At 45.9% G+C, this 12,515-nt stretch overlaps 1 protein-coding gene across 2 annotated transcripts; it reads right to left on the minus strand.

The window, feature by feature from the left end:
- Positions 1–854: 854 nt before the first annotated feature.
- stm (starmaker) lies at positions 855–11,754 on the minus strand. 2 transcript variants are annotated; one of them, XM_067255942.1, is made up of 21 exons: positions 11,680–11,754; positions 11,130–11,191; positions 10,773–10,790; positions 10,403–10,435; positions 10,184–10,237; positions 9,967–10,005; positions 8,638–8,688; positions 8,426–8,470; positions 6,378–6,446; positions 6,181–6,219; positions 6,045–6,083; positions 4,425–5,532; positions 4,219–4,385; positions 4,038–4,085; positions 3,800–3,853; positions 3,287–3,328; positions 3,156–3,203; positions 2,348–2,395; positions 2,143–2,241; positions 1,968–2,045; positions 855–1,593 (listed from the first exon to the last, which is right to left on the minus strand). In XM_067255942.1, the coding sequence occupies exons 1-20, from the start codon at positions 11,688–11,690 to the stop codon at positions 2,008–2,010; spliced, it is 2,112 nt and encodes a 703-aa protein (XP_067112043.1). In that variant the 5' UTR covers positions 11,691–11,754; the 3' UTR covers positions 855–1,593; positions 1,968–2,007. The 2 variants fall into 2 exon arrangements, with proteins under 2 accessions (XP_067112043.1, XP_067112042.1); XM_067255941.1 differs by having other exon boundaries at positions 4,219–5,532.
- Between the last annotated feature and the right edge of the window lie 761 nt (positions 11,755–12,515).

Here is a 12,515-nt window from a genome sequence, read left to right on the forward strand (position 1 = left end):
GGTCAAATGATCTACTTCACTGGGTCACTTCAAAACCCTAAACCGAGAACCTGATAGCCTCACCTCAATATCCCTCTCTGTCCTCCCCTCTACTCCTCCTGGCTCACCTCAATGTCCCTCGCCTAGTTCTACCCTCCTGCCTCTCTATATCATATCCCTCTGTCCACTTGCAGACCTGCCTGCCTGTCTGTCTGTTGTTTCGTCTAACTGTCTCTCTCTCTCTGCTTGCCTGCCTGTCTGCTGGCCTGTATGTATGTATGTCTGTCTGTCTGTCTCTCTGTTCCACCTGCCTGCCTGCCTGCCTGCCTGCCTGTCTCTGTGGTGAGAGCTCCTGCTCTAACCCCAACCCTTCACCTGACTGTGTCCCTGCAAGTTTGCTGTTCCAGCAGTGAGCTTATGACCTGGATGAAAGAGCGCATACATGCATCTTTGGGATTCCACTCAACCATTAGTTCAATCATTTGTTATTGGTTTCTAAGATGTCAAATGTTGAATAAGTGAACATATGTTATATGTGTAACATGCCTTGACTGTCAAAGGACAACATTTTGTATTCTATTCTATTAATTAATGGCTTTATTGATTTATTAATTAGGTAATTTGTCATAAGCACTATTGGGTATGACACTGTTATAGATGGTGATTAGTGCCTGATGTGTTGTGTTCTGTCCTAATGCTGTGGAGTAGATGTGGTGCAAAATAATATGTTTATTATTCTTCCATTGCACAAAACGTTTGACAAATAACCCATATGTGTCCTAAAGCATGTTCATATGTTTACACGTACACCCACACACGCACACACAAGTGCATGCATGCATGCACGCATACATACACACGCACACACAAGCCTGTTATCCCCAAAAAGGGTCCGTTGAAGTTAATCTGACAACTCAAATCTTTATTGTGTTTTAAAGCGTACATTGAAAATAAAGTGTTTTAGCATTATGTTCATGCAATTGTTATTTCACCTTTGATCCACCAAATGCAATCTTTATTTTTTCTATAAATTTCCGTTTGTAAGTCCAAGACAGGCAGGAGAATTGTCATAACCTAGAATGTAATGTATGTACATCTTATTATGTTTATCATAACTTAACCAATGATGATCTGAGAGTCAGTGGAATTATAGTCAGGGTAGCAGCTGTTAAAAGGACAAAGTGCCAGCTAAGAACAGAAAAAGTACTATGTCACACAACAGCAAAAGAGACAGTTGAAACCTAAAACCTTCAAGACTTTCGCAAAGCTAACAGTATCTGAATGCTATCTCCAGGGTTCTGGTGGATGATCAATGCAAAGCTGACAAGCAGGACATCAGAACACGGCTGACGAGATGAGCAATATGGATAACCGACATATTCTTCATCATCAAACATTAAACTAGCCTTGAGAAACAAGTGGGTAGAAATTAATTTACATCAAATAGAGGAAATAATTTAATCTGAGCCCCACAGCCCTAGACAGACACCCTCAACCTTCAAGGAAATGCAGGGTTAGGAAACTTTAAAAACACATGACATGTGACGTTTTGACGCGATTTGTTACTGTGGCCGCGGGACAGGGTCTTCCTCGATGGGCATCACCATGATGGCTCTGGAGAGGAGAGCAAAAACAGCGGGCTCGCACAAACACTCAATTCATAGGTGTAAGACACAAGCTGAAGGTGTAAGGCACTATGTAGCTACAGGACTATGGGTGTAGCTACAGGACTATGGGTGTAGCTACAGGACTATGGGTGTAGCTACAGGACTATGGGTGTAGCTACAGGACTATGGGTGTAGCTACAGGTGCATCAATGTAGACACAGGATTACAGAAACAACTACAGGAGTATCAATGTAGATATAGGTGTATCAATGTCAAGACAGGGATATAGCAGTAGCTAGTATAACAGGCGTATGGGCGCAGATACTTGGATGAACCTCAGGTGGAAAGACGGACCTGCAGGTGTGTGGTTGGAGTAATTACCTATTGAAAACTGATGTCCCAGTGGACTCCTCCCATAGCGCTAAGACTGGGTGAACATGGCGGCATCAGAGCCTGGAACTATCAGATGAGGTAATCAGTGATGAGGTTAATATAAATTTAGAAGAAGGAGGCTGATTGGTTTTCCAGGCTGGCAGTGTGGTGCAGTGATCTTTACCATGACTCGCGGCCTGAACCATATCATCTGGATGGTCCAGTTGGTCCAGTTGGTCCAGCTGGTCAAGTGGGTCCAGTGGGTCAGGTGTGGCTGAGAGCTCTGTGATACGGGTTCACATTGTGCCAAAACATGATGCTGGACTGTACCCAAAAACATTTTCTTATGTTGCAACAAAAGGGATGCTTGGATTAGGATAACTACTCACCATCAGATAACATGTCCAGCTCATCCTGCTCATCTGACTGAACCAACTCTGTTTAGAGAAACACATTAGGGTACCCAAACACCACAACCAGAACCAACCCAACTGGGACTACTACAACCACACCCATACGAACCCCAACCCAACTAAAACCCAACTAGAACCAACCCAAATAGGACCCAACTAACCTAGAACCCAACTAAAATTCAAACCCACTAGAACATCTGGAACATCTCATCTACAAAATGGGAGTCAGATGGCTGAGCAGTTAGGGAATCGGGCTAGTAATCTGAAGGTTGCCAGTTCGACTCCCGGCCATGCCAAATGACATTGTGTCCTTAGGCAAGGCACTTCACCCTACTTGCCTCGGGGGAATGTCCCTGTACTTACTGTAAGTCGCTCTGGATAAGAGCGTCTGCTAAATGACTAAATGTAAATGTACCCCAAATAGAACCCAAACCATCTTGACCTAACTCATCTATAACCAAACTAGAACCTAATCTATAAATACATAGAAGATGCGCAGCATACTTTAACATATTTTTCAACCCGAGTAGAACCCAACCCAACTGTAACACCACCAAACTAAGATGAACCCAGCTAGATCCCAACTAGAACCCTATCCAACTAGAATCCAACACATCTATACACACCCCCTACACATAGATCCAACTAATCTAGAACCCAACTAGAACAGAACCCATCATGGACCAACCCAACCAGTACCAATCCAACTGGGAGCAACATCCTCGTCATTCTTCATGTGTTAATATCATTGCTTCTCGAGCTTTGTAACATTCCTGACACTCACCATCAGATACCATGTCTGTGTCATCCAGCTCGTCTGACTTCACCATCTCTGTTCAGGGAAACACACACCTCATAAGAGTACCACCCCCATCAGAACCTCCCTAGGTCTTTGTTTTGTATCCTGTACTTTACCGTCTGAATCTGGAGCAGTCTCCTCAAGGTGGTCATCTTCATCTGTCAAGATAAACAGAGTTGAGACAGTAGCAATCACACTACAAGATCCCCACTAGTCGCCACTATGTCACCACTATCTCACCACTTCTCACCACTAGTCGCCACTATGTCACCACTATGTCACCACTTCTCACCACTATGTCACCACTATGTCACCACTATGTCATCATGTGTCATCACTAAGCAGCAGTCAGTCATCCCCTGTTAACTCATTAATGTTGATTAATTAATGAGTTAATCAATCCATTTATTCATGGGATTGTAAATTAGACAGGATTACACAGATAAGTTGGACTGGTATTTTTGTAAAAGAGAATGGTAAAGTATTCATAACTGTGTAACGATAGAATAGTTGTCCGAATAACCGAAACATTATTTGCATGTGATAGAAGTGCTAAGTGGTCTGACTGGATTACAAACACTTAGTTTGGTTAGCACACCCAGTCAGTTCTAACTCTAATCCTAACCCACCTGCGTTTGAGTCTGTGTCCTCTGGTGGCTCCAGGTCTGCTTCAAGTTCAGGGTCTGAAGGAACAAGAGAACGTCACATCTGGCCAGACAGTGAGACAGGACTGGGCGGAGAATAAGTATCACTGCTTTATCATTCACCTCCACTGGTCTGGAGAGACAGTCCGCTAGACTGGCTCCCAATGGCCAATAAATAGTTAGATAGTTTGATACAGATTTATATTTATGAGGCCAGACCTACCAGATGCCAAACTGTCTCCCTTCTCGCTGGCGTCGTCAGTGTCCGTCTCTATCAGGAAGCAATGAACAGTTATGTACTGTACATGACGTCTTACTGGATAAACGTTATCATATATGGTGTAGCTATGAATTTTCATTATACAACGTCGCGTGGCCGTGGCTATGTTACAGAAAAGTCATACCTTCAGACAGCTTGTCTACACTGGTATCCTCTGATTGGGAATTGCTGTCCTGGTCCTGGTCTGGGACATCTTGGTCTTGACTGTCATTGCTGTCCTGGTCCTGGTTCTGGTCTGGGACATCACTCTCCTGACTATCATTATTGTCCTGGTTCTGGTCTGGGACATCACTGTCTTGACTATCATTGCTGTCCCTGTCCTGGTCTGACACATCCTTCTCTGGACTTTCATTGCTGTCCTGGTCCTGGTTCTGGTCTGGGACATCACTCTCCTGACTATCATTATTGTCCTGGTTCTGGTCTGGGACATCACTGTCTTGACTGTCATTGATGTCCTGGTCCTGGCTCTGGTCTGGGACATCACTCTGCTGACTGTCATTATTGTCCTGGTTCTGGTCTGGGACATCACTCTCCTGACTGTCATTGCTGTCCTGGTCCTGGCTCTGGTCTGGGACATCACTCTCCTGACTGTCATTGCTGTCCTGGTCCTGGTTCTGGTCTGGGACATCACTCTCCTGACTGTCATTATTGTCCTGGTTCTGGTCTGGGACATCACTCTCCTGACTATCATTATTGTCCTGGTCCTGGTTCTGGTCTGGGACATCACTCTCTTCACTAGAATCACTCTGAGCTTCAACAGCAACTTCGCTCTCATCCATGCTGACATCCTTGCTGTCATCCTTGCTGTCCTCCTTGCTGTCCTCCTCACTGTCATCCTTGCTGTCATCCTTGCTGTCATCCTTGCTGTCATCCTTGCTGTCATCCATGCTGACATCCTTGCTATCCTCCTTGCTGTCATCCTTGCTGACATCCTTGCTGTCATCCATGCTGACATCCTTGCTATCCTCCTTGCTGTCCTCCTTGCTGTCATCCTTGCTGTCATCCTTGCTGTCATCCTTGCTGTCCTCCTTGCTCTCGGAGGAGTCTGCGGCCTGAGAGGACACATTCTTGTCTCCGAGTTTACTTGGCTCCACCTCTGGGACTTGGGTGACCACGGGACCACCCTCCTCTACGCTCTCCACAGACTCAGCCTGTTGCCCTTCATCTCCCCCTGCCTCCTCCTGCTCCCTCACCTCATCCTCATCACTATCTCCATCCGCTGTGTCATCCTGCTCAGCCGCATCTTGGTCTTCATCGCTGTCTTTGCTCCCCTCATCGGTCTCCGCTTCCTGTTCCTGGCTGTCTGCTTCGCTCTCACTGTCATCCTCAGAGTCCTGCTGGCTTTCACCCGCCACCGCGGCTTCCAGGGCCTTGTCACTGTCTGTGTCTTGATCTGCCTCAATCTCCTCGTCACTGTCGCTGTTATCTGTCTCCATGTCTGCAGGTAGAAATATAACTTTGAGGAAGCTGTGATGTAGGATCTGTAGTGGAGACGATGCATTCCAGACCACTATCACACTGGCTGCCCCTCTTGCTGTCCCTGTGCTCTCCCTGGTAATGTCCTGGTTACAGCCCATGTAACAGTCCCTACTATTGTTGATGTCCCTACTACTGCCTGTTACTGACCGTGTTTCCGTCCTTGTTACCAACCCTGTTATTTTCCCGGTTACTTACCCTCTCACTGATTCATCCCAGTTAATTAAAGTTCTAACCCCAGTCACAGTAATTCTAGCAGTGCCTATGCCACAGTAGTTGTGGATCAATTTAACGTTATTAATGTGCTTATTTTGTCGTCAACAACCATGGTAAAGTTCTTTTGAGGGCTTGTGGGTGTTTGTGTTTGAATGGGTCATGTGTGTGTATGTATTGTGTGTGCGTGCGTGTTCGTGCTTGTCTGTGCTTGTCTTGTTGTGTGTGTGTGTGTCTGTCACAATCACTATCCATCGTTACCTGCATCATCTGGGTCCATCTCTAAGTCCTTGTCGCTGTCTGCATCAGACACACAGGGGCACACAACATACTGTTACAAGAGTGACATGACAGTGACCAGATTCTGATAGTGCTTTTGTAAAAGGGGATCATTGACCTTTCCCTTGTGAATCAGCGTCCTCCTCAACCTCTGACTCTGAAACACAAAAGCAACATCATATCAGCACCTTTACAGAGTGATGGCAGAATCTTGACAGTGATGTCAGGATGTGTGATGTCAGCTCCTTTATAGCGATGCAACTCTGTTTACATTTGTATATTAGTGGTGTGTATATAACAGTGGTGTGTACCTACCCTCAGACGAATCATCTGAGTCTGTTTCAGCGGCATCTTCATCTTCAACACTGTCACTGGCAGCAGGATCTGATGGTGCAACAGAACAAAGTGAGGGTTAGACAGGTCAGGGTTAGACAGGTGTTAGAATGATCTTTCTGTCAGAAAGCAGGCCGGAAGGATGCACAACAATGAAAAGGGTTCACTTAGTTTATTAAGTGAGCTCGGATCATGTGACCGTCCACGGCAAAGTGGTCAGCATGGGGCAACGATCTCCTAGACGTCCTTATATACATTAGCTGGACATGTTCAAACATAGAAAGTACAGAATCGTTTCCTTATATGGTCTAGCATGGTCAGTACATTGATACAGTAGAACAGGCAAACAGGTGAAAACATCATAACTCATGTAAGTCAGGTTTATACATGTTTCCTCCTCACTGTCTCCCAAGAGTCTGGACATATGTTCATTCCACGGCTATATTCGTTCTGTAAGGGGCCTCACTGCATGACCTCTTGACCTCAGGAAGACACAAGCCTCATGTAAACAGAAACTCTGCCTATCAACAGGTGAGGGTTAGACAGGTGAGGTTAGACAGGTGAGGGTTAGACAGGTGAGGTTAGACAGATGAGGGTTAGACAGGTGAAGAGACAGGTGAGGGTTATACAGGTGAAGAGACAGGTGAGGGTTAGACAGGTGAGGGTTAGATGGATAGACAGGTGAAGGTTAGACAGGTTATGGTTAGACAGGTGAGGGTTAGACAGTTGAGGGCTAGACAGGTGAAGAGACAGGTGAGGGTTGGATAGGTGTGGGTTAAACAGGTGAGGGTTAGACAGGTGAGGTTAGGCAGGTGAGGGTTAGACAGGTCAGGGTTAGACAGGTGAAGAGACAGGTGAGGGTTATACAGGTGAAGAGACAGGTGAGGGTTAGACAGGTGAGGGTTAGATGGATAGACAGGTGAAGGTTAGACAGGTTATGGTTAGACAGGTGAGGGTTAGACAGTTGAGGGCTAGACAGGTGAAGAGACAGGTGAGGGTTGGATAGGTGTGGGTTAAACAGGTGAGGGTTAGACAGGTGAGGTTAGGCAGGTGAGGGTTAGACAGGTGAGATTAGACAGGTGAGGGTTAGACAGGTCAGGGTTAGACAGGTGAGGGTTAGATGGATAGACAGGTGAAGGTTAGACAGGTGATGGTTAGACAGGTGAGGGTTAGACAGGTGAAGAGACAGGTGAGGGTTAGAGAGGTGAAGAGACAGGTGAGGGATAGACAGTTGAGGGTTAGACAGGTGAAGAGACAGGTAAGGGTTGGACAGGTGAGGGTTAGACAGGTGAAAAGACAGGTGAGGGTTAGACAGGTGAGGGTTAGACAGGTGAGGGTTAGACAGGTGAAGAGACAGGTGAGGGTTAGACAGGTGAGGGTAAGACAGTTAGACAGGTGAGGGTTAGACATATAGACAGGTGAGGGTTAGACAGGAGAGGGTTAGACAGGTTAAGAGACATGTGAAGGTTAGACAGTTGAGGGTTAGACAGGTGAGGGTTAGACAGGTGAGGGTTAGATAGGTGAGGGTTAGACAGATAGACAGGTGAGAGTTAGACAGGTGAGGGTTAGACGGGTGATGGTTAGACAGGTGAGGGTTAGACAGGTGAGGGTTAGACATGTGAGGGTTTGACAGGTGAGGGTTAGACAGGTGAGGGTTTGACAGGTGAGGGTTAGACAGGTGAGGGTTAGGGCCAGTGTCCAGACCAGGATTTTTTCTGAGCTCCAGTGTGTTCCCACTGAGGAGAGAGCGTATACATTTGCATGCGGCCGCTATAGAGAAAAAGCACTGAACCTAGCCTTTTATCAGAGCGATTTTATTGTGGCCACTCTGAGCGCTTCTAGTCAAAAATGTTTGAACTCATCTGAAAGACACTGGTGTCATCACTGGCATTCATTTTCAGTTAACTAGATGAGACTAGCTAACAAACCTAGATAGCAAACCTCGCTACATAACGACATGTCGATAACGCTTTTTAGAGACAGGTAAAGAGACAGGTGTAGGTGTACCTCACACAGCCCGTTTCTCGTACCTGTAATATCCATTTCCAGTGGCATCCCATCTGCATCAGCTGAATCTGTGATGGGGGAACAGTGAATGCTTGCTAGTTAGCGTAGCCTAGCATCACCAAGCCATAGACCTCTTCTGTCTTTAGTGAAGCCATAATGGAACTCCATCTAGCATGTCTGATAAAGTCTGTCGACTGTGTGTGTCTGTGTTAACGCAGAAGGATGCAGCTATCACCTGCAGCATCCAGAAGGTCTGGCAGACCGGTCATCTCCAAGCTGTCTCCATCTGAAGTACCAGCACAGGGGGGTCAGGACAACTCAAGACAAGATACCACAGGACAAGATAGGACAGGACAACATAGGACAGGACAAGATACCACAGGACAAGATAGGACAGGACAACATAGGACAGGACAAGATACCACAGGACAAGATAGGACAGGACAACATAGAACAGGACAAGATACCACAGGACAAGATACCACAGGACAACATAGGACAGGACAAGATACCACAGGACAACACAAGCCCAAAGCCTCTCTTATCAAGTGTTACAGACAAGGTTTGGTCACCACGCTTCCAAGACTGATTCAAATGCTTTATCTCAGCAGCTTGGAGTGGTTGGGTTCAGAGCACCTGGGCAATGGTACAGAAACAGACTGATGTCTTAGAGAAGGGGAGAGAGAGGGGCGAGAGATGGCAGACTCACTATTGTACATACTAATATCTATACTAATATCATGTGGATATATCCAGGCTGATGGGGTCTGGGGGATGCAGGACAGGGGATCAGAGAGGAGACTAAATGTTAGGTACACTTTCATAGAACAACACAGTAACTTCCTGGTGATAGGTGGAACAGATGTTAGGGCCAGCTGACCATGGACATACTATGTTCTGTATGCCTGCTTGGTGTATGGTATATATATGGCATAAATGGTATTCCAATGTTAAAATAAGAGTGGGACACAGATGCACACTATATCTCTCTCTCACTCACTCACTCACTCACTCTCACACACACACACACACACACACACACACACACACACACAACACATACACAAATACATACACAACACAAGTTCTCTCTCTTAAATACGCACACACACGTTCCAGGGAAAATGACCAGGTCCAATGGAAATTAGCTTCAGCATTCTTTCTATTTTCTGTTCTTGTTTCCTTAAGGGTCAGATTTCAGAGATTTGATTTATCGTGTTCCTAAGAATGTATTTCCTCCTTCCTTGACAGTGAGGGTTAAGGTCTGTGTGGCTGATATGCAGGAAGGTGGAAAGGTGGCAGACAGATAGATAAGCAGACAAGCAGGCAACCAGGCCCAAAAAACTGGTGGGCAAGTAGAAAATCAGACAGAGAGATAGAAAGGCAGACAGACAGACAGACAGACATGCAGATAGATAGACAGGCAGACAGACAGACAGAAAGACAGACAGACATGCAGACAGACAGGAAGGAAGGCAGGCAGGCAGGCAGGCAGGCAGGCAGGCAGGCAGGCAGGCAGGCAGGCAGGCAGGCAGGCAGGCTGGCAGGCAGACATATGTTGTACCTGTCCCCTGGTCTGCAAAGTCATCTCCACCAGTTGGTCCTGTACAGAGCAGTGTGTTAGTTACTTTCACATCTGATACTAGTGTTAATGGACAGCAGCATTGTGTACATGGTGATTTTCAGTGAGGTAAAAACGTAAGGGCTAAGGTTTTATAGTATTTGGGACTGTAGAGCCATGCAGTTTGTATCGATAACTATAGCAGAGAGGTAGACCAAACCTTCAGCATTTCCTCCTACTGCAAGGCCAGTTGGGTTTGCACTATCAACGGCACCTGACAAGAAACCACAGAAGTTTTAGTTAGCTGGGTAAATTCTTAAACCAACTAAATAATCTCAGAACATATCCTGGAAAGTGATCCATGAATAATAGAATATTTGGCATTTCCTGGACATGTTGACAGTTTCCAGAGCAGTTTGTCATGATGTGTGATACTCACCATTCAGGTACTCCAGCAAGGCTGCAGCTCTCTCTGCAACACAGAGGAACGTCAGAAGTCTAGAATACTTCTAGAATGCTAACTACTTTTAGAACAGTAGACAGTTCTTTATCTACAATATCAGTGATTTTAGAATGTTACTGGTACTTGGTATCAGTATATTGCCACAGTGTGTCCTCGAGTCAGTTGTATAGTGACTAAGGGGTTAAATTGGTAGCGTGTGCTGATCTGTGGGCAACTGTGAAGCCCTCCGTGACGTGGATCGTAAAAAGGGCTACACAAACACAACTTGACTTGATTTGGTTTGATATGTGTTTTGCTAGTTGTGCTGATTGTGCTGAATGGGAAGATGAGCACATGTCCACTTTACCATCGTTGTCTTTTTCACCTGTGGGAGAGACGCAGAGCATGGCTGGTGAGCAGGAGGGGAACACAGGGCTATTGTCCCTGGCAGAGGAAGCTGGCGTCTCATTACGCCGCCTTTGTGGCCAGCAAGACGACTCCCATTGTCATGGAGACCAGCTCACCAGTTATATAGCATTTTAACATGAATTCTAATCTAGAAATGTAGGACGATTTCAAAAATTGGAATACCAGTACATTATACACATTATAGAAATATACATCTTGTATAACCGTCTCTTATATTGTGGGGGAAAAATGTCTCACACTGTACCAAACATTCAGATATTAGTGAGATTCCTGTGTGGGTAAAATGTCTGCTTACCAGTGATGGGGAAGGTGAAGGACACAGTAACCAATGCCCAGAGCAGGGGTAAAAACACAGTTCTGGGAGGACACACAATCATTCAGACCACAGTCTTAGAGCCCTAACCCAACTTATCCAAATAGTGACTGGATCTTTAAAATGTCCCACCTTAACAAGGCCCACACATGCTAGAGAGCAGCTCTGCTCTGTACTGAGCACTGAGAGACTTCATCCAGAATCAGCTACTCACGCGATGGCCCTGTGACCCCTAGGACTAGATACACTAACCTTAACACTAACCCTAAATATATACATTCTAACCCTAGATAGATACACCCTAACGTTATCCATCCATCTCAAGTAATACAGAACATGCTAAGAAAGAGCGCAATAAAGAGTAAAACCTGTAACAAACATGTCTGTGTACATACATATCTTGTGTGGCGTTTAAATATGCAGTCAATGTGCAGTTCCTCTCACTGTAACTAACAATCTAGAATCTACGGTTTTATGAGAAACGTGAATATGTGAATCTGTTCAGCGTGTTTATGCGAAGAGAAAATCTTACCGTGACAGCATTGTGTCAGGTTATGAAGCGCGGTGACACTCAGTCTGGTGTCCTGTGGGTCTGAAGTCAGGCTGGAGGAACAGCAAGGGTTTAAATAGCTTCAACCCTCCCTCTACTGGGTAGGCAGAGTCACTCTTGGGTGGAGGGGGGCAGAGCCACACGGGGGGGGGGGGGGGGGGGGGGGGGGGCATGGAACTGCTCCTCCACAACTATATGACCACAATCTGGACAGAACTCTATATCAGCACGAACGCTAACGTAGTAAACTATCAACAACTTACAACTTCACCACCATTCTCATATTACAACAGTGTGACAGGTTTGCTGTTCGGTAGCTGGAATGTTCTTGAGGATAATCAGGAAGTTCGAACCAGCTATGTGGTTGTGCAGGAACCCCAGTGTTTGATTCCAGGAAGTGATTCACACAATGATTCTCCAGCACACAAAAAAAACACACAAAGGGGACGTCTGTACACACCTGCGCACAGGGCATCGGATTCAAGGCTGAATGACAAAGGCAGCAGTTGAACAGTGACCTAAGCACGCCTTGTGAAGTCAAACCCTGCTTGTTCACTGAAGTTGATGAGTCTAGGACCCAGCTAGCATGGGGACTTGTGCACAAAGTGTACAAAGCCACCTGTAAGCTCTGGTCCCCTGGAGCGGGTGTGGCTCAGGAGAGGCTTGGTGACACAGCTCAGTCTGTTGGAGGGTGGTGAAGTCAAAAATAATCTTTAACAAATCACAGTAACCCAAACCCTTTGTGGCCTCATGTCAAAATCAACAGTCGCTTATGATGATTCATCGTTTTGCATTTTGATGTTTCTTGAACAACTGGC

This window comes from Osmerus mordax, chromosome 18, assembly GCF_038355195.1.
Source record: "Osmerus mordax isolate fOsmMor3 chromosome 18, fOsmMor3.pri, whole genome shotgun sequence".
Lineage (NCBI taxonomy): Eukaryota > Metazoa > Chordata > Actinopteri > Osmeriformes > Osmeridae > Osmerus > Osmerus mordax.